The following is a 22,069-nucleotide window of genomic DNA, read 5'->3' as shown; positions in this document are numbered from 1 at the left end:
GGCGGACAGACGGCAGGGACCCCCGTCGCCTCTGTCCGCTTCCGGGCTTCGGCCGCCGCGCCCCGCCCTCTCCCCAGGACCTGCCCCCGCGTTGCGCCCCGCCCCCACTCACCCACGCCCCCGGGGTCCTACCGCCCCCAGGAAACACCTCCGCGTCACTGCACCGCCCCCAGGCCCCGCCACCCCGCTACATCCAGGCTATTCAGCTTCGTCCCCGGCGCCCCGCCACACCTCTAGAGCCTGAACCTCCCCAGGACACACCTCCGCGCCGTGGTCAGGAGCTCCTAGCCAGGATTCTCTAGCACTTCGCTTTCTGGTGGCGCAGTGGTAAAGAAAACGCCTGCCAATGCAGGAGATCCAGGTTCCATCCCTAGACTGGGAAGATCCCCTGGAGAAGGAAACGGCAACACACTCCAGCATTTTTGCCTGAAAAAGTCCATGGACAGAGGAGTCTGGTGGGCTGCAGCCCATGGGGTCGCAAAGAGATAAAGAGGCACGCACTATTCATAAAATCTCGGGGCGGGGGCGGGGGGTGGTCATGTTTCCACTAAGAATGTCGTGCCTGGAGCCATGTCGTGTCTGTCCCGCTCCAGGGCATCGTACCCCTCTAGCTCTGCCCCCTGTCCGCAGTGAAACTGATTATCCTTTAGCATGCCGGGATCTCCTTGTTTACTGTGTTTCCTGTTCCAAACTTGTCCGTTCCAACCAAGCCCACCGTACAGTATTCCATTCCCTTCTTCCCTCCCACCCTAGCACCTCCCATAAGGAAAAAAAAAAGAGCAGAAATCTTGTCCTCTGAATTACACCAGTTTGTACGGCTCATTTCCTCGTTTTAAAAATTGCTCATACGTCAACTATATTTCAATATTTTAAAAAACCTCACAGACAACATAAAAATATGAAAAAAAAATCGCTGTTTGTTGAGCAATTGCTAAGTCCCAGCATTGTGCAAGCCATTTTACACTGTTTTATCTAATTTCTCCCTGACTACAATCCTACAGGGAGATGAGATTCTTATCCCCTCTTTTTCAGACATGGACTCTGGGGCCCTAGGAAGTGAAGTCACCATTCAAGATCACAGAGGTAGTAGTGGTAGAGGTTTAAATTCCAACCCAACTCAAAGTCCACTCGCAACTGGGAATCTACTTTAGAATATATTCTCTTGAGCAGCTAAACTTCAACCCCATTCACTCATTTATTCCACGAATATTTACTGAAATCCTATCTATGCCAAGGTCTGTAGAGGCACCAAGAATATAGAGGTGAACAAAAGAGACTTTAAAAGTCCTGCTTTTAGGTGCTTATATTCCAGTAGGAGGAGACAGGTGATAAACAGCATAAATAAATGAAAGATATAATATGTTAGATAGTGATAAATGCAAAGGAAATAAAGCGTAAATAAGCAAGGCCGGAGAATATAAAACCTTCATATCCCCAAGGAATCTACGTCATTGGCTCATGGAAGGCTTATCACATTTACTTGCGCCTCTCCCCCATCGCCCTCCCCACCCAGCATCACCACACACATATCCTTTCCCGTGGTTAGGACAGGATCTAGCACATTATCTAAAGTGGAAATCGCTTTTGGGGGACATAGGATTAAGTGACCTGGATTCTAAGCCTTGGGCAAGTCTCTACCCCTCTCTGGGCCTCAGTCTCCTCCATCAGGATACGGAGGAGTTGAACTAGAAACGATCCCTAAGGTCCCTTCCAACTCTGACGCTCTCGGAGTCTAAGAATAGGGTTAAAGAGACTAGGGAACAGCGAAAGCTTCCCCACCCTAGCAACTGCTGCTAGACAAGGGCCATCTCCTGGTAAAGGTGGAAACTCCTCCCTGAATCGGGGAGGTCTTTTGGCATCCCATCATGCATAGCGACTTTGCCTCTCTAGGAGGCACGTTTCGGCCTCCTTGGTCACCACCTTCCCTTTGGATCCCGCCGGAGAGCGCTCCTCGTTCCTATGGCAACCGTGCCAGGTCCACGCGCAGACGGCGGGTGGCAAGGGTCAAAACAGATTCACAGAGTAGAAGACCTCGACTTGTCCTGTCCCCGCCTTTGGTGCGCCGGGCCTTTAAGTATCACGTGACTACCCTCCGGCTCGTCCCTTCTCTTTCCCCTCCCCAGGCCCCGGCAAGCGCTGGTGTGGACCGGAGGCTCCCGGCCCGGCGGACTAACTGGAGCACGGACGCTGCAGCCGGTTAGGCCGGTGCCCTTTCCCGGTAACTCCTTCCCGGCGTGACGCGCGGAGCCGCGGACGCGGCGGGGCCGGGCAGGCTCAGGGATCTCCAGTCAGTTCTTCCTCGTTCCGGGTCCCCGCTGGGCCCGGGGAGAACCCGGAGCCGATAGGGCCAGACCCAGGGCTCTCGGGGGCGGCGAGGGATGCGGCTGTCTCCTGGAGGGTTGCAACGTTCGGCGGGAGCTCGAGGCGGGGCTCAGACCTAAGCATGTCTCTGGGAGCGTCTGCCTGGTCCTGGGGATACTGCCCGAGGGCGATACCTACCTGTTGGGCAGGTTGTTTCCTGTCCTGAGGCTGGTACGGTCGAGCTGTCAGCAAAAGAACACAGCGCCCCGGCACTTGGGCTCTCTAAGTGGAGGCGACTGACACAGTTGAATAAGGCACTGGTTGCACTGCATGGTAGAAAAAATAATGGTAATAAATACTGCTTATTGGCTGCTGACCCCGTGCTCAGTAAATCCTATACCGTTTAACTCCCATGTCGAGCCTTTCAAGGTGGTATTATTTTCACCCATTTTATGAAGGAGGACACTGAGGCTTAGCAAGTTTTAAGTAATTTGTCCAAGGTCATAAAGCGATGGAGGACAGATCCCAATGTTAGTCTGATTCCAGTCTATGTGCTTAACTGATAGCTACATCGCCTTCTCAGTTTTTAGGTTTTTTGTGTGTATTTTGTACGACAGAATAGGTTATAGGTTGCCTTAACAAATAAGAAGCTTCTTTTTGTTTTAGGGTTTTATTCGGCATGCTTTCAGTCCTAAACAGTGGCCATCAGATTAGTCTTTGGTGAAGACTCCGAGGTAGCATTTAGACTCCCACTTGTCAGAATCCACACTGTTACAGCTTTGGCTCCCTTAAGTAAGATATCACATTAGATGCTTGATGCTTAAGATGTTAGTGATTGTGAGAAACCAAGATAAATATGGGGCTTCCCTGATGGCCCAGATGTTGAAGAATCTGCCTGCAATGCGGGAGACCTGGGTTCCATCCCTTGGTTGGGAAGATCCTCTGGAGAATTCCATGGACTGTATAGTCCATGGGGTCGCAGAGTTGGACAGGACTGAGCAACTTTCACACACAAGATAAATATGACCTTTGAAAAATCACTGTGTGATATCACAAAGATCATGATCCTGGAGTGTGTAAATATGTCCGTGCAATGCAGCACTACCTTGTTAACTTGACAGGATTACTTTCAAAATCCACAGTGAATTCAGTCACTACCCTCAGCGGAGATGGAGCTTTAACATTTGAAGATCATACCTGGTCTACAGTCTTTGCCATTAATGCCCCTCTGATGGCAAACCAAAACTCTTCTCACCACTTTTTCTCATCTGAGGTCTCCACTTATAATTACAGTATCTCTAGTGATTAAAGACAGCTTCCTATTTTCTTGTTTGAATGGGCATGGTGACAAGAGAATTGGGGTGTGTGAAGTTGTAACTCCAGTTTTATTTTAGAGTATTTCACTTTCATCCTTGTACTTATTTAACTCCCAATAACATCACAACGATCTTATTTTGTAGTTTTGCATATAGTAAATCTTACGATTTCATGAATTTATTTAGCAAGTGCTCAGAAAGGGATTCTCTAACCACATATTTTAGGTTTAAACTATTATTGTCAGACAACTTCCCCGTTGGTCCAGTGGTTAAGGCTCGATGCTTCCTTTGCATGGGGTGCAGGTTCCATCCCTGGTTAGGGAGCTAAGATCCTACATGCTGTGTGATGTGGCCAAAGAAATTTTTTAAATAAATAAAGATTAAACTGTTACTGTCATAATATGTGAAATAGTATGTTAGAGATGTAGTTGCCTAGATTTCCCTATGTATGTTTTCTTGCGTTTGCTTATTATTTCTTCATCTTATTTGTTTTCAGTCATTTCTAAAACTTTTCTAATCCAAGGATTTTGGAGAGTTGCTATCTTATTGCTCGTCTCTTCGTCTGTAATAGTTCTTATTTGTGATATTCAAAAATAGTAGCAAGGGTGTTCATTTAAGAAGGTGGGGTTAGGCACCTTGGTACTTTTCCTGCAAAATATCTTTTGTTTTGTTTTTCATCTATACATCTTATACCTTTACATAAAAAGTCAGACTGTCCAGATTTCTACCACTGAAACTTATTGCCTCTTCAATCATTTCAGCTCTGGAAAGGAAGAGAAATGGAAGTGAAAAAGTTGAGCATTTCCTGGCAATTCTTGATAGTTCTGGTTCTGATCCTGCAAATTCTGTCTGCGTTGGATTTTGACCCATACAGAGTCCTAGGGGTCAGCCGAACAGCCAGTCAGGCTGATATTAAAAAGGCTTATAAGAAGCTCGCCCGGGAATGGTAGGTGAAACAAAGAAATAGAAGTTTAAAATAAGCTAAGCAGTTTTAGCAGGAGAATGAAGCCTAAATTATGGTTAGCTTTTATTTGTCTCTGTTTCTGTGTTCATTAAATATATAATACATGTTTGTCTAACATATTTTATATGGTAGAACGTATATTCATGTTATTCTATAATTTTTTAGAATCAAAAGCCCAAGTTACTATGAAACCCCTTTAGGAATCCTTTGGCTTAAAGAATCACCTTGATACTATTTGCTTATTTAATATTAAAGTAAGTAGGAGGGAACTTTAATTAATAAATACATTTTAATATATATTATATAAATTATATGTATAAATATATAATATATATAATCAACAATAGATAAGCTGCCCTTCCCATGATACGTTATTCATAAAGTAACTCTTCATGAGTATCATTACTAAAGGGAACACTACCCAGTCCTATTCTCTAGATTATTAATTTCGAAGCTTTAAAAAAAATTTTTATAGTAAGAGCTTTTTGCTCTCAATTTAAAGAGAATATTCAGGAACTGAGTACATTACTTAAAAAAATTATCATATAGAAAAGTCTTAATTTTTACCTGTAGATGCTGTATATGCTAGGGAATATGCCAGTGTTTGTGATTTAGCAGGAAAGCAATGAATTTAAAGCTTATTTTGGACAAACATTATCAGTGCCTTGGACATGACAGAGTAGCAATGATGGATTATATAGCTGGAGGGGAGCCACGGGGAAGGAAGGGACAGTGAAGACACAGGTGACAAAAGCTGGGTGAGCCACCCGAGTAAGGAAAGAAAGTTAGGGATGGGAGCCATCACCATGCGCCAACTGCATGCTAAGCTCCAGGTTCTATACTGTTTTATCTCATTTAAGCCTTATTATTACCCCCATGAGGGCAGATATTGCTGTCCCTGTTTTTTGGGTGAGCAACTAGGCTCAGAGTTGGGAAGTCTGTATTAACTCTTGGTTCCATAGGTTGACCTTCTGCACCAGCAGGTTTATTGCTGTTTTGTTTTTTAATCACTTGCCTATCTGGGCAGAAGTGAGAGTGAGTGGGTTAGTCTGGGTGGGTAGGAAGTTAACACAGCAGCAAAGCTGCCACGTGCAGATGACAACGCAGGCTGTGCCTGACTTTGCCTGATACCATTATTCTTCAGTGAAAAGTGCATCTTAGTATCCAGTTGGTGGTGGTAAAGGTGAAACGTAGTTTAAACTGTAGTTTTGAATGTTTTGAATACCTGACTATTTTAGACCGTATTCATGTCATGAGATACCCAGAACTGGACACTAAAGATGAAGTCTCTGGTTGTGCATGGCCTCTCCAGGGACTCTACAGCAAAGTCACTTTCTTTACTACATCATTTCAATCTCCTGCCTCTCTGTATTTAAAGCAAAATACATAAATCTGCAATTAATTCATGAGGTAGCAACATTCTTTTCAACAAGGTATAGCCTTTGACAAAATCTTAAAAGCAAAAACGGTAGCTTGGTTTTATGGATCCTATTAAAATGTATAGCTTTGACTTTTCTGTCTTCCAGAGCTGAAAAAGTTGTTATAATATAAATTAAATGAATCTTATGCTTCACTTCCTTAATTAGATTCTCTTTAGGAGTGTTATGTCACCATACATATAAACAAACTATCATCTAGTGAAAGTCTGAAATTTTACTTTACCCTTATATTTTCACTGTACTATTATTTTCTGCTTTTTAGGCTCTGGTAATATTTTATCATTGAAACTGTTTCATTTCATAGTGGTTTCATATCCAGTTGGCCCTCAAACAACATGGGTTTGAACTGTGCAGTTCATCTGAGCCCCCATGTTGTTCAAGGGTCACTTGTACACTGAAAAATAGCAATTTCCTTGTTTGACTTTTCATAATGAGCTACTCCATGGGGAATAGTTAATTAGTGAATTCGATTTGTAGTTTTCCTCTGCTGTTTTATCACTTAATAGTATTTCTTACCCTGCTCAGGGCTTCCCTGGTGGCTCAGTGGTAAAGAGTCTTCCTGCAGTACAGGAGATGCAGGTTCTATCCCTGGGTCGGGAAGATCCCCTGGAGTAGGGGGGCTACCTACTCCAAGGAGATACTCCAAGGAGAATTGCTTGGACAAAGGAGCCTGGTGGGCTACAATCTATGGGGCTGCAAAGAGTCAAACACAACTGAGCGATTAACACTTAACCCTGTTCAAGAGCTTTCTCTTTGCTTGGTAAAACCATTTTAAATTCCTTTTTAATCTCAGAAAAATGACATTTCTCTCCCAATAATTGTTTTATCATAAGTACTTTTCTTGTGTCACCTACATTGGCAAAATAACTCCTCCAACCCCAAGAAAAAGGCATCATAAAATTTGATTTGAAGCAAATGGGTACAACATGGTCAGTCCCCTAAACAGTAAATCGATTTGTCTGATACTTTATTGTTTTTTTCTATCTTCATTTTTATTCCCTTAAAGGTAGCCCCTTCGTTTTTATTCCCTATTTGTAGATGCTCAATGGATACCAAATACAAATTTTTCCTTACTTTGAAATTTAAAAGTTGCATATTGTATTGTGGGCTTTCCTGGTGCCTCAGACAGTAAAGAATGTGCCTGCAATGTAGGAGACTGAGGTTCAATCCCTGGGTCGGGAAGATCCCCAGGAGAAGGGAATGGCAACCCACTCGTGTTCTTGCCTGGAGAATTCTATGGACAGAGGAACCTGGTGGGCTACAGTCCATGGGGTCACAAAGAGTCAAACATGACTGAGTGACTAACACTTTCACTTTCATTATATTGTAGTCTGAAATGTTGCTTATACACTGAACATAGCATTGGATGGTGCCTTCCTAGAGGTGAATTTATCCTTTTCTAAATGTTTTCAACTTTGTGGTATTTTCCCATAATCAGGAAAATATTCCTTATTAAGCAGAAACAGTCGTGGTTTCCTGCCTGTCCTCGGGCCTTGGCTTCCTCTGTTTCAGGATCTGTGGTTTTAATCCAGCCCCCAATACTCTCTCTTTGGTTCAATCTCCTTAAAAGCCCCTTCTTCCCTTCTCTTCCCCCACCTACCGAGTTCTGTATTTTAAATCTGCACTTGTGCAGTTGCATGATTTTTATCCTCTTAGCCTTTGGCCTGAGTTTGAATATTGAAAGCGCTTTTCTTTTTTCCTTTGGTTGCCCAGAAGCATATTCTGGAACCACCATCTTGTTTCCTTAAATCATTATTTTCATCACATTTAGCTGAGTTTTTTTCCCACTAATATTCATAACAAGATTAAATACTCAAGGGAGGAGCGATGTTTAAATTCACCAGCCAACAATTTGAAGTTCCTTTATTTTTAGAGAAGTCAGAATATTATAATTCAAATATGCTCCTGCTAGAACAACTTGGTCAAGTTGTAAATTTTCTTATTCAAATATGCTTGGTACTGTTTTTAGTAGTCATTTGCTTCCCAGTGGATTGTTTCTCTTTACAGAACCTTTGCTAGAAGAAATTTACTAGAAGTTAGCAGTAGTGATTATTTAAAAAATAAGCTCTGTAATAGAATCTCTTAATAAAATGGACATTGAAAAATCAGTTGGTATAAAACACTGATTTAGATGTTAGAGAGTTCTAAGGAAGTAAAACCCGGCCCCTACTTTCTAAGGCTTTAAAATTTCCAAAGCTGAAATTGGTAAATATAAGAATATTACAGAATAATATATGACAGCAAGATAGATACAGTTAATTGCCAGCTGTGTATAATAGCAAATGTTAGTTCCAATATTAGTTGAAATCACTTTGCATAAACTGTAGACTTTCCTCACATTTTTAAAACATGTGACCTTGAAATCATTATTTTGTAAATAAAAGGCACTGAGGCAGAATGGAATAACCAGGATAATACTGAAAATTAAAACGTTCTAATTTGAACAAGATACCGTTTGGAACATGGTTATTACACATTCATGGAGTATCCTAAAAACTGCTTTGTCCACCTGAGTTGTCAGAAGAAACATCTACATTGATATCATTCTAACATTGGGATGAAATGCTGCCATCCTGGGAAAAGAAGTTGGTTCTTACTAATAAGTGACCTTAGCCTTGGGCTCCAGCGGTGTTCAAGAGCAGTATAAAGACAGATATACATTCTACCCTTCCTCAGTGAAAACCTGGAATGCTATCTCGTGCTTTGAAAATGTGCCTGGCTAAAGCACTGTGGGAAGAATTGCCTGTTTCACAGTTTCATTTACTGTAGTCACGTGAAGCAACTAATTGCTTCTCCCACTTATTTTTAAGGAACTGTTGTAGCAAAATGCCCTTCCATTTGCCTCTAACGTAGTGAACTCTGTGTACAAGGATGTTAATTAACCATGTGTAAAACATTAAATCCACCGTCACCACCTGCCTATTTGTGTTTCAGGCATCCTGACAAAAACAAAGATCCTGGAGCAGAAGACAAGTTCATTCAAATTAGCAAGGCTTACGAGGTATCGTGTCAAACTTTATGATGCATCTATTGGCTTTTGTAAAATTTATCTTAGATGATCAGTTTTGTAAAGTTTGGAAAGGGTATGCTCCCCATGCCCTTGACCCAGTCTAAATAGTGGTAGAGACAGCATTTTTTACTACATCCAATTTGTTGAAACCAGTGCCTACACACTCTGCTCTTAGAGAAACTGCCCTATTTTAAAGGCTTTAATTGGAGTTTTAGTAACCCTGAATGTCTACTTCCTTATGTTACATGCTCAGTTTGGCAGCACAGGAGATTCGGGTTTGATCCCTGGGTCGAGAAGATTCCTCTGGAAGAGGAAACAACAGCCCACTCCAGTATTCTTGCCTGGAGGATCCCAGGGACACAAGGAGCCTGGTGGCCTACAGTCCATGGGGTTGCAAAGAGTCAGACACGACTTAGTGACTGAGCACATATGCATACTAGAAACTTACATTAAAGAAACACAGACCAGTTTGCCTGTATTTATTAAAGTGACTCAAGGTTACAAATACATTTAAGCACGAGGTTTTTAACAGTTTTCCAACTTACCAGCTTAAGTAAGTTCATGTGGAATATGTAAGAAAGAGAAGTCCGTGGCTTCCTGATTTGTGTTAGAGTAATGTTCTTCAGCAGAAAGCGCTTAGCTCATAGCATGATGCTTCATCCTAAAACAGGTTCTTGAATTAGACTTCAAAGTCATTTCTCAGTAAGAGTCAGCTAACATACAGTCACAGAATTCAACCCTATGGCCCCTTTTTGGTGTTCACAACTTTTCATACATTCGTTTGAATGAATTATTCCAACTTAGATGATACGACTAAGTCAACATTCTCATGGCTGAGCCCTAATGTCAGAGTTATGTTAAATTTAAGACTTCCCTGTCTATCCAGTGGTTAGGATTTCACACTCTCACTACCAAGTGCCTGAGTTCAGTCTCTAGTCAGATAACTAAGATCCAACAAGCCCCACGGCACGGCAAAAAAAAAAAAAAGTTTTCTGATTTATTGATGTGTTTAGTATTATGATAGTTCAGAATCTTTAAAGCCAAGATGAGCCTGAGTAGCTAGCTACACAGTTGAAGTATTTTGGTCTTGAAATACTTAATTTTTCTATTAAGAGAACAGTTTCACAGTATGTTGAGTGACTGCATTTAAAATATCAAATTGTGTTGTATCTTTACATTTATTTTCTTCCTTTATCTTCAGAGCTGTTTACAGGAAAGTCCTTTTGTGGCCCTTTTTTTGCTGTTTTGTTGTCTGAACTTCTTATTTTCTTCCCCTTTCTTTGTAGATTCTTTCCAATGAAGGAAAGAGATCACATTATGACCACTATGGAGATGCTGGGGAGAGCCAGGGCTACCAGAAGCAACAGCAGCAGCGAGAGTATCGCTTCCGCCACTTCCACGAGAATTTTTATTTCGACGAATCTTTTTTTCAGTTCCCTTTTAATTCCGAACGGCGGGACTCAATTGATGAGAAGTACTTATTGCACTTTTCACACTATGTGAATGAAGTGGTTCCAGACAGCTTCAAGAAACCCTACCTCATTAAGATCACCTCAGACTGGTGCTTTAGCTGTATCCACATTGAGCCTGTCTGGAAAGAAGTAGTTCAAGAACTCGAAGGTTTGGGTAAGAGCATTTTATTCCTTGGAAGACATTTATATAAGAGAAGGTGACTTTTATGTCTCTTGAATTTCTTGGGATATTGGAGAGAAGGAAGAGTTAGTGTGATTTCTCTTCAGAAATTCATGGTGACTGGAGTTTTCTGGGGACGCATTTTCAGAGGGGAAATGGGTAAGCCACTTTCATGCTACATTACTAACTTGAATTCTGTGTGGTCTCCTGACATCTATTTGAGGGCCTGATACAGAGGAGAAACTTCAGAATTATTGGTTGAGCAGAGCAGCCCTCAAGTACCAGTCTTCATGCTGGTAGGTTATCCTTATGGTATTTGTGAGTTCACTCTGTATATTAATTTGCTAGGGGAGCCATAACAAAATACCACAGACAGGGTGGCTGAAACAGCAGAAATTTTTTTCCCATAGTTCTGAAGGTTAAAAGTTCAAGATCGAGTTGTCAACAGGTTTGCTATCTTGTGAAGCCTTTCTTATTGGCTTGCAGGTAGCCAACTTCGTCTGTGTCTGTGTGTTTGGGTCTGGTATCTCATACTCTCTTTCTGTGACCCTGTGTTTAGTCACTCGTCATGTCCAACTCTTTGCAACCTCATGGACTATAGCCCATCAGGCTCCTCTGTCCATGGGATTCTCCAGGCAAGAATACTGGAGTGGGTTACCATGCCGTCCTCCAGGGGATCTTCCCAACCCAGGGATGGAGCTCAGGTCTCCCTCAAACCCCGTTTTAACTTGGTTACCCCTTTAAAGGCCCCATCTCCAGATATAATCACATTCAGAAGTACTGGGGATTAGAGGGTCAACCTGTGCATTTTGGGGGCAAATAGCTCTACCGGTAACAAATAATATTCTAATTGTCATAGATTACCACTCTCCATCACAGATTAGCCTTTCTTTTGTTCAGAGATATCACTTAGCTCCAGGAAAATTTTAGTTATCCGGGGAGCGTATTTATTTTAATAACTTATAAAAGTTGGAGTTACTAAATTCAATGTATGTCTGTTTTGTAGGCATTAGCAGGCCTACTTATATTTATTTTTTTATTTTTGGCTGCACAGTATGGCTTGTGGGATCTTAGTTTCCCAATCAGGCATAGAACCCACAACCGCTGTATTGGAAAGCCAGAGTCTTAACTACTGAGCCACCAGGGAAGGCCCAGGTCTCTGTTTTCTTTTTAACATCAGTTTATTTGGCTGTGTTGGATCTTAATTGCAGCTCTCGGGCTTTTCATTGCAGCACAGAGGCTCCAGAGCATGTAAGCTCAGGAGTTGCACTGCACAGTCTTAGTTGCTCCATGCCATTTGAGATCTTAGTTCTCTGACCGGTGTCCCCTGCATTGGAAGGCAGATTCTTAACCACCAGGGAAGTCATTGGCATAGTGGTTCCCAGCCTTTTTGGCACCAGGGACTGGTTTCCTGGCAGACAGTTTTTCCCATAGACTGAGAGAGAAGAAGCGAGGATAGTTTCAGGATGATTCAAGGGTATTACATTTATTGTGCACTTTTGAGCTTGTTTTCCTGCAACTGGATGATCCCATCTGGGGGTGATGGGAAAGCCGTGGGGAGCGATTGTAAATACAGATGAAGCTTTGCTTGCTTCCTCACCCACTGCTCACCTCCTGCTGTGGGGCCTGGTTCCTAACAGGCCGCAAATCGGTACCAGTTCATAGCAGTCCATGGCCTGGGGATTGGGAACCCCTTCCCTAGCAGACCTATCCTTGAGTAACTAGAAAGGGACTAACAACCAGAGGGGCTGAGAGGCCCGGGTTGCTCTGGAGAACATGCACCACTGAAAGTCACCAGTTCAGTTACTCTGAAACAGAACATTTCAGCCTGCTGTTCAGAGGTACTCAGGTGCTCAGATATGCCATAATGCTTTCCTGTGATGGAATCAAGAAGTTCTTAGAAGTTGAGGAACATGTGGTTTTAGCACATGGTCTCACATGTGGTGAGCAGCAGATTTTTGGTCTGGTGCCTGATGAATAAATGAGGGGCCCAAGTCAGCTGTCAGATTGGACAGCTTCTTCATCACACAACACAGTCACACTTTGTGCCATGTGGGGTGATGTGCTGGAAACCATTTAACCTCTTCAGTCCAGGAGCTGACCTTAAGATCCCATAGCAGAACATAGACACTGGACCACTGCATAATTTAGAATGGTAATGCATGTACACCAAGGTCAGATCAGAGCCAACAGGTGAACTTACATGATATGAGACAGCATAGCACAGTGATCACTGTCATGACCACATGCCCTGGAGTCAGATGCACCAGGCTTCAGGTCACAGACGTGTCGTTTATAACACCTTGTGTCCTTGGACAGATTACTTAGCCTCAGTTTCTTCAACTCTAAACTGGAGTTACAATGTCAAACCAACAGGATTGTTATGAATATTAAATGAGAAAAGCATATATTAAGTGCCTGATACATTTTGAATCCTTAAAGGTCCATCTAGTCAAGGCTATGGTTTTTCCAGTAGTCATGTATGGATGCGAGAGCTGGACTATAAAGAAAGCTGAGCGCAGAAGAATTGATGCTTTTGAACTGTGATGTTGGAGAAGACTCTTGCGAGTCCCTTGGACTGCAAGGAGATCCAACCAGTCCGTCCTTCAGGAAATCAGTCCTGGGTGTTCTTTGGAAGGACTGATGTTGAAGCTGAAACTCCAATATTTTGGCCACCTGATGTGAAGAGCTGACTCATTTGAAAAGACCATCATGTTGGGAAAGATTGAAGGCAGGAGGAGAAGGGGACAACAGAGGATGAGATGGTTAGATGGCATCACCGACTCAATGGACATGAGTTTGGGTAAACTCTGGGAGTTGGTGATAGACAGGGAGACCTGGCGTGCTGCGGTTCATGGGGTCACAAAGAGTCAGACACGACTGAGCGACTGAACTGAACTGAATCAATGAGCTTTAGAGAATTTTTGATTAACTGAGTAATCAGCATTAAGTTTTTGAAAGCACCTATTTTGCAAATTCCTTTTTAAAAATCTTTTCTAAATGTTAGTTTTCTACAGCTCACAGACTATAAAGCACTGAGTTTTTCCTTATTTTTAGCTAAATCTTGAAAGATGATTAGAAGTTTTATACTCAGTCACTTAATCATATCCAGCTCTTCATGACCCCCATGAACTGCAGCCCACCAGGCTCCTCTGCCCATGGGATTTTCCAGGCAAGAATACTGGAGTGGCATGCCATTGCCTCCTCTAGGGGATCTTCCCAACCCAGGGATTGAACCTGTGTCTTTTGCATCTTCTGCATGGACAGGCTCGTATTCTTTACAGCTAGTGCCACCTGACCGGACAGGAAGTGGAGGAGTAGCATTCAGGCAAGAGGGAACAATGCAGACAGGGAAGCAAAGAGCCAGCAGCGAGGGGTGACTGAGTGCAGATGAGAGGGGAGAAAACAGGAGGAGCAACCTGGGAGTCAGGTGGTAAGAAGCCTTCAAGTCCAGACCAAGGAAGCTGGCCTTTACTTTATAGTATGTAACAGAGCCAAGAATGGTCCTATCAGATCTGTGCTTTAGAAAGCTAACAGTTCAAGCCGCATGAAGTACAAACTAAAGAAGGTGAGAACAGAGGCAACAAGGTTACCAGTCCTAGCAAGGCCGCAACCATTGGCCTGAGCTTGGTCAGTAGGAACAGAGGGGGAACAGGTATTGGATATTTCGAGAGAAGGATCATAGGAGGACCTGGCATCTGGGGACCATTTGAATGTAAGAACTGAGGAAAAGAGAGGGGGTCAAAATGGACTCTGCATTCTCACTTGAGCTACTGGGTGGGCAGAGGATACAGGGAAGAATTGAATTGGGAGAAGTTGTTCTGAGTAATGATTGTGGTTTGGACTACCAAGTGTGATGACATGACACTAATAATATAATAACATAAGCATAATAATAATAATAATATAATAATCATAGTGAAAGATTGTTTCACAAAAAGACACCAGGATTCTTGGCCTCTGGAGGAGAAGAATTCAATCCAGTGCCAGAGACGAGGCTTGATCGCTCAGAGCTTTGTGTAATAAAGTTTTATTAAAGTATAAAGGAGATAGAGAAAGCTTCTGGCATAGGCATCAGAAGCAGGCGGAAAGAATACCCCCTTGCTAGTGTTGGCAATAGAATTATATACTCTCTAATTAGTTATTACAGTGAATCAAAAGAGTGTCTGGAGGTTGTAAGGACCTTACTAGACCTACTCCCATAATTTACATTTTAAGATAATAGGATTAGCCAGAAAGTTTTTTTCCAGAGACTGTCCTCAAGCAGGATACTTTATTGTTATGTAATCCTAAGGAATGTAGAGAGAGAAAAAAGTTTGTCCTTTCTTTCTCCTTGAGAATTCCAGACCCCTCTCCCCTTGGGGACCCCTAGACCTCTTATCAGCCTGCCTAGGAAATGACTATCCCAATAGCTTGTATTGTTACTATATGCCAAGCACTAATGTAAGTGTCAACTCATAAACAACTCTTGGAGGAGAGTGCCGTTGTCATCTCTCTTTTATAGAGACTCGGCTCATTTTGGTACCTCTTCCAAGGTCCCACAGTTGGTACATGGCAGAGCTGGGATTCAAACCCAGGGAGACTGGCTCTGTAATCCACGCGGTGAACATGATGCTCTGCTGCTTCTCAGGGTCCTTAAATCTGTGATGCCATCCTTTGGGATTGTTGTGCTCTATAATCCTAAATTAAAAATTAGAAAATTTTAAATCATGAAATTAAAAAACACTTGCTTCTTGGAAGGAAGGCTACAACAAACCTAGACAGCATATTCAAAAGCAGAGACATCACTTTGCCACCAAAGGTCCGTATAGTCAAAAGCTATAGTTTTTCCAGTAGTCATGTACGGATGTGAGAGTTGAAACATAAAGAAGGCTGAGCACCAAAGAATTGATGCTTTTGAATTGTGATACTGGAGAAGACTCCTGAGAGTCCTTTGGACAGCTTAGAGATCAAATGAGTCAGTTCTGAAAGAAATCAACCCTGAATATTCATTGAAGGCTTGATGGTAAAACTGAAGCTCCAGTACTTTGGCCACCTGATGTGAAGAGCCATCTCATTTGAAAAGACCCTAATGTGGGGAAAGATTGAAGGCAAAAAAAAAAAGGGGGTGGCAGAGGATAAGATGGTTAGATAGCATCACTGACTCAATAGACATGAGTTTGAGCAAAGTCAGGACTCAAAATGACAAGGATGGAAGAAGAGGGATTTGGATTCATAGAAGTAATGTTTAAAGTATTTAATCTGTTCCCACACTTCACCTCCCAGGTCCTCTAGAAAGTGGGTTTTGACTAAATGTATTAGATGGGTTTAGTTTTCCTCCTTGGAACATTCAGATTCGTTGCAGATTCCTAACACTCAAGTCCCACTTGGTTACAGTTGGATTATACTGAGATGAGATCCTGACAATATCCATGGCCACTCCCTGTCCAAGCAAGGCAGTGTTATCCTTTAAGACAGTTACTGCAGAAAATGTTTCTATTCCGAGTTGACAGAAAAAGCAGACAGTCCTAAAGATAAACTGTGATCTAGGGAAGCCTGGACATTATCTCAAAGTAACATAAAATGCCTGAATTGCAGTAAATGAAGGAAATGAAACAGTTCCACCCAGAGCAGAACTGTTGTAGCTATTTAGGTGGAATCTACAGTCGTGCCGTTTGGTAATAACTAGTGTGCAAAAACAGACCACATTTATAGACAGCCATGCTGTGGAGGAAGGCCCAGAAATAGTAAGCTCTGCCCTTGACCTTGAGGATCTTACTCTTACTGGGAAGAGAAAACAGATACTCAGGAAATTCACAGCAGCCTCACACGTGCAAGTACAGAATAGTACGGTACTATAGGAGTAAGTAGAAAATGATAAGGAATTCATTCCATGTTCTCATTTAAGACATTTATCTTAGGAATTCCCTGGCAATTCAGTGGTTAGGACTTGGCACTTTCACTGCCAAGGCCCAGGTTCAATCCCTGGCCAGGGAACTAAGATCCTGCAAGCCACATGGCACAGCGAAAAAAAAAAAAAAAACTGTTTTCTTAATGGACCAAGTACTATATTACACTAATAAGTCTTTTTGTTTGCTTGTTTTGTTTTTTAGCATTTTACTTATTTTGCATTGTGCTAAATACTTTGGATTGTCTTTATTCCCAGAGTAACCCAATGAAAGAAAGACTATGATTATGCCTGTTTTACAGATGAGGAAAGTGAGGCTCAGGAAGGTTAAGGAACAAGTGAGGTCACACTGTTCATAACCCACACTGTTAAGGTATGGACCCAAAAGTCTAACCCCAGAGTTCACTCTTAACCACTGTGCTGCACTGCTCAGAAATAACTAAAACCTAGTCCTTACCCCAGGAAGCGCACGTAAGAGACAGACCTGAATCACCGCGGTGTACACAGTGCCTCCTGGGAGGTGCCAGCAGTTACCAGGGTATCAAGGAGGTTGGTGTCTTGAAATCAGATAATTTCTCTCTTTCAAGGAGTTATTCCTAAAAATAGCCAAGTGTATGACAACTTCTTTTGTGTAGGAAAAGGTTCTGCTTAGATACTGGTAAAGTTTTTTATTTTCTCCTACTGAAACTCCATGTTCTTGATTTTGTGTTATTTCACATCATTTTTCATCTTAGTAGTTTATTGACAGACTTGTATTTAGCCAGATTTGACAGTGTCGTGTTCTTCCAGTTGGCTCTGTACCATCCCTTTAGGCATATGGAAAAGTTGAAAGATGAATATCTGTATGCAAGAGAGAGGGAGATGAGAGAATTTCCCTTAAAGATAGGATACATATTTAAGATGGCATAATAAAAGCAAATATAATTTGATGCCTCAAAGTAGAGATCTTTAGTACTTTACGGAAAAAAACACTGTCTTACAAACTCAAAAAGAGGAGAGAGTATTTATATTTTAATTCCCCAGGATCTGCAGATTAGCCAGAAACATCGATCCGTAGAAAAACCAAATGGTTCTGAAAAAAAGTCACATCCGCTTTGCCTTTCTTTTAAATTTGCAACTCAGATTTGTCTAGAGACTGGTGTGTCCTTGTCATCCAGCCAGGTTATGCTGACTCAAGATAAGAATAGATGAGCTGTACTTCTGTCGGCCTAGCTGAGCTTGCTTTATGAACCCAGAGCTTTGGAGTATAGAGAGTTTGAAGGCAAGAGGAGGAGTCATAAAAACCGTGTTGTGCACTGTGATTCAGAGACGCTAAGTCACCACCAGTCATCACAGTCATTTCCCAGCCTGAATCTCAGGGAGAAAACAATGCTGCCGACTTTTCTGACTCCTCCTTCTCAGCTTGGATGGGGAGCAAGGGAAGGATTAGGGTCTGGACTTCAGAGAATTTTGGAATTCCTGTTATATTCTTAAATATCTTTTCAGGAGGAATAATGCCACAACTTTAACTATCAAATGTGTATCATTCTTTATTCTATTCTAATTTATGTGACAATTAATCTATAGGAAAGAAGTAGCATTCTTCCAGAATTTAGAAATGGGATGATAATATTAAGAATCGAAGTGCTTTGTAGAAATGATCCAAAGAAATAGCCTTTATAGGCTGAGAAAGGCTACAGTGAAGGTGATGTAGGTAATTCCAAGAACTCAGTGGTAATTTTAAGTAAGAGAAATGAAGCCGATCACTTGTATTGTTTTAACCAGAAAAAAGCTATATTGATGGGAGTATAGGAATGTTGTGGGGAAGATGACATAAAGAGAGTGTGGCATGGTTCATCCCACTCCATGTATGAGAGTTTTGTGGAGGTTATAATTCCACTCACATGAGAGACAGTCTGTAGATCAGACTTCACATGGTCTAGATGAAATAATACCTGATAATAATAGTTATAATTAATTAGGTACCTGCAATATCCCAGGCTCTGGGCTAGGTTCTTTTTTATGTTGCCTTAACCAAAAAGTTTGTTTGGGTTTCTCATAACATCTTGTAGAAAAACCAAAGTGAACTGTTTGGCCAACCCAGTGTATCATTTAATCCTAACAACAATTTATCTTCATTATTCAAATAAGGAAACTGAGGCTCAGAGACATTAAATGACTTGCCTAAGATTGCACACCTAATGGGTAGCAGAGCTGGGATTTGAGTCTGGTTCTGACTTTGAATGCTTCATTCATTTACTTGTTTTTAGAAAATTTAATGACTACTAAGTGGCAGGAACTATTCCAGATACTAAGGGTTATAAAGCAGTAAACAAAATGCCCCAAGCCCCTACATTCATAGAGCTTATATTCTAGTGAAGAGACACAAAGAAACAAAGAAAATATACAGTCTGTCAGCTGGTTGGTAGAGTATGATTTAAAAAAAAAAAAAAGCTGGGCTCTAGGGAATGCCAGGGTGAGAGTCTTCAGTTTTAAATCAGGAAGCAGTAAGACTTCGCTGGTGGTCCAGTGGTTAAGACTCCTTGCTTCCACTGCAGGGAACATGGATTTGATTCCTAGTTGGGAGACTAAGATCCCACATGCTTCACGATGCAGCCAAAAAAAAAACTCCAGCAGAAGAGGAAGATCTCACTGAGCAGGCATCCTGCAGGGGATGAGCTTCAAGAATATCGGAGGGGAGAGCGGGGTAAACAGCAGTCTCAAAAGATCTCTTCAGTTTCCTTTGCTCTCCCAAGACCTGCATCTCCTGTCCTGATTGTGGGCCCACCAGCCACTGTTCTGATTACTGATTCTAGTCCCAAAGTCTGGTAGGGAGCCCCTCTGAATAGTTACTGGAAAGACATAGTCTCCAGAATCAGTTTAATATGGTGGCTTCTGGCCTATATAGCAGTCCCTGGTAAGGTCATTGGTGGTGAGTCCATCTCTTAAGAATTTGATCCCTCCAGCATTCAGAACCTAGTGGTAGAACCTACTGGGGACAGGAAGGAACCAGGCTTTGTGGTCAGCTGCAGGTCAGCTTTGAACTAGGGTTCAAATCTTGGTCCTACTTTACAGTGTGATTCCAGCAAGGTTTCCTCAGCGTCTCCAAGTGCCAGCTTGCTCATCCATGAAGATGACAGTACTTACCACTCAGGGTTTGCTGGTGTGAACAGTGATAACATCTTTAAAGCTGTAGGCATGCTGCCTAACTTGGAAAGGGCTCAAGACATGCCAAGTAGGCTGAAGGGGATCCTGCATATGGGGAGAGCAGTTTTCAACATGGGAGCTGCTCGGCCTCATTGAGAAGGACTTGCAGTTGGTGAAGGAGTCAGCTACTCGGATGTCCAGAGTTGCGCCCTCCAGGCAGAAGGACCAGCCAGCGCTGAAGCCAAAGGCAGGAACCTGCCAGTGTGTTTCAAGAAGAGCAGGGATACTAGGGGCTGGAGTAAGTGATCATGAAGAGTGGGAGAGGAAGGGGGCCAATGACCAAATCACAGAGGGTCTTGTCAGCCTTGGTGAAGACTGACTTTTATTCTGAGTGAAATGAGGAGTCTGTGCCAAATTTGGGCAGAGGAATGACATGATCTGTTGTTTATGTTTTAGAAGGGACCGTCTGGCCACCATACTGAGGACAGAAAGTGTGGGGGGACAAGGAGAAACAAGACACCGTTGAGGATGTTATTACAGCAGCTTGGGAGAGAGAGAGAAAGATGACTGAGAGACAGGGTACAGTGCAAGTGGAGAAAAACAGTTGAATTCCCACTGTATTTTGAAGACAACCCACTGGGCTTGCTGACAGACTGGATGTGGGGTGTGAGAGATGAGAGGAGTCAAAGATGACCCTTAAGACAAAAGTCCTCTGTAACAGGAAGGAGCCACCATCGATGGAAATGGTGAAAGTCTGGGTGGGTCAGGTTTGAGAAAGAAGATCAGGGGTTTGTTTTCGAAACTTAGAAGTCTGTTAGACATCCCAGGGAAAAAAGAATATTTACTGGCTATTAACATTTAATGTATCTCCAATGTTTAGCAAAGGATCTAGCCCTCCAAATATATTGTTTGAATGAAAGACAAGGAAAGTTATTCAAACACTAAGTGGAATAGGTATCAGATGATCCCATTTTATTTTATGTGTAGACAAACACGCATACACACTTATTTGTATAAGAAAAGATACAAACAGATACCAACATAGTAACAGTAGTTATATGGGATAGGGCCTAATGATTTTTACCTAATCTCTCTCTTTGAAAATCTGTATAACATCTCTATAAAATAAAAGGGAGACATGCTCTGAAGAGTGAGAAGACTGATTCTAGCTTATCAACAAATCCTAGGGTTTTTTCAATCATCGCCAAGTTGATGAACCCTTGAATTGTTTACAGATGGTTTCCTTTATGAATAGGACCATTGTGGACAGGTTGTTCTTTTCTTTTGAAGTATTTCTTCTTGATCTACTCCCCAAATTAGAAACAACAGACTCCAAGATAAAAAGATTTGTAGCTCTTCTTAAACATTGCCAGATGGCTTTGCAGAAAAATTGAACCAATTTAGAATTCCAACAGTGAAGGGATGCTAGACAGTCTGTCGGGAAAGATATCCCCTCCTACTAAGTCAGGATTTCAGTTTCACACCAGAAAATTACTTAGCAACACTTTTTCACCTGCCACGGGGGCATAAAAGGCCTTCATGAAGGTCTTTGTATTTTTCAGGCGTAGGAATTGGCGTGGTCCACGCTGGGTACGAGCGACGCCTGGCCCATCACCTGGGAGCACACAGCACACCCTCGATCCTAGGAATCATAAATGGGAAGATCTCCTTCTTCCACAACGCAGTTGTCACTGAGAACCTGCGGCAGTTTGTAGAGAGTCTGCTTCCAGGGAACTTGGTGGAGAAAGTAAGTATGTGGCTTAGAAGTAGTTTAAGAGCACCTAGGATTGCTGGCTGCTCTGAACTCAATCCACGGTCATCCTCAGACCTGAGTTTCATTTTGAGCAGGACAAGACACATATTAATTAATTGCTCAGACTAAATCATTCAAATGAAGTCTGCTAGAGGCTGAAAATTGAAATAGGTGAAGTAGAGAGACTGAAAGGATTATCCCTGTTACAACCACTGGGAAGACTGATGCTGTCATAGGAAGTCCCTCAGTCGTGTCCTACTCTTCGCGAACCCATGGGCTTTATAGTCTGCCTGGCTCCTCCGTCCATGGGATCCCCAGGCAAGAATACTGGAGTGGATTGGCATTTCCTTCTCCTTGGGATCTTTCTGACCCAGGGATAGAACCCAGGTCTCCCGCATCGCAGGCAGACTCTTTACCGCCTGAGCCACCAGGAAAGCTTCCCTTCCCTTCCTGTCATAGGAATCTGAGCCTAAAGTGAAAGTGCGTCTTATTTTCTCAACAAAAAGTTAGATCACAGCATAGGATGAAGAGTTTCTTTCCAGCTTCATGCATTTGTTCATTTGAAGATACTTTTCTTAAGAGAGTATTCAAATTAAGTTCTATTCGGTTATATATTTAAGGATCCTAGCTATGGAAAGCAC

The 22,069-nt window shown here is 42.3% G+C and overlaps 1 protein-coding gene and 1 non-coding gene across 2 annotated transcripts in view; both read left to right on the top strand.

Annotated features, from left to right (window-relative positions):
- Window positions 1-4,396: 4,396 nt before the first annotated feature.
- The window catches only part of DNAJC16 (DnaJ heat shock protein family (Hsp40) member C16), a 37,140-nt gene continuing 19,467 nt past the window's right edge, over window positions 4,397-22,069 (top strand). The window contains exons 1-4 of the mRNA XM_068985940.1: window positions 4,397-4,563; window positions 8,955-9,021; window positions 10,317-10,656; window positions 21,238-21,422. Coding sequence (XP_068842041.1) covers window positions 4,397-4,563; window positions 8,955-9,021; window positions 10,317-10,656; window positions 21,238-21,422 — 759 coding nt within the window. The remainder of the gene's footprint in view (window positions 4,564-8,954; window positions 9,022-10,316; window positions 10,657-21,237; window positions 21,423-22,069) is intronic.
- Window positions 16,567-16,638, top strand: TRNAE-UUC (transfer RNA glutamic acid (anticodon UUC)). The gene has a single exon. It is a non-coding gene; the product is annotated as a tRNA-Glu (tRNA).

Source organism: Capricornis sumatraensis, chromosome 14 (assembly GCF_032405125.1).
Source record: "Capricornis sumatraensis isolate serow.1 chromosome 14, serow.2, whole genome shotgun sequence".
Classification (NCBI taxonomy): Eukaryota; Metazoa; Chordata; class Mammalia; order Artiodactyla; family Bovidae; genus Capricornis; species Capricornis sumatraensis.
Note: the sequence above shows the minus strand (reverse complement) of the source record. Positions and strands in the feature narration are given on the sequence as shown.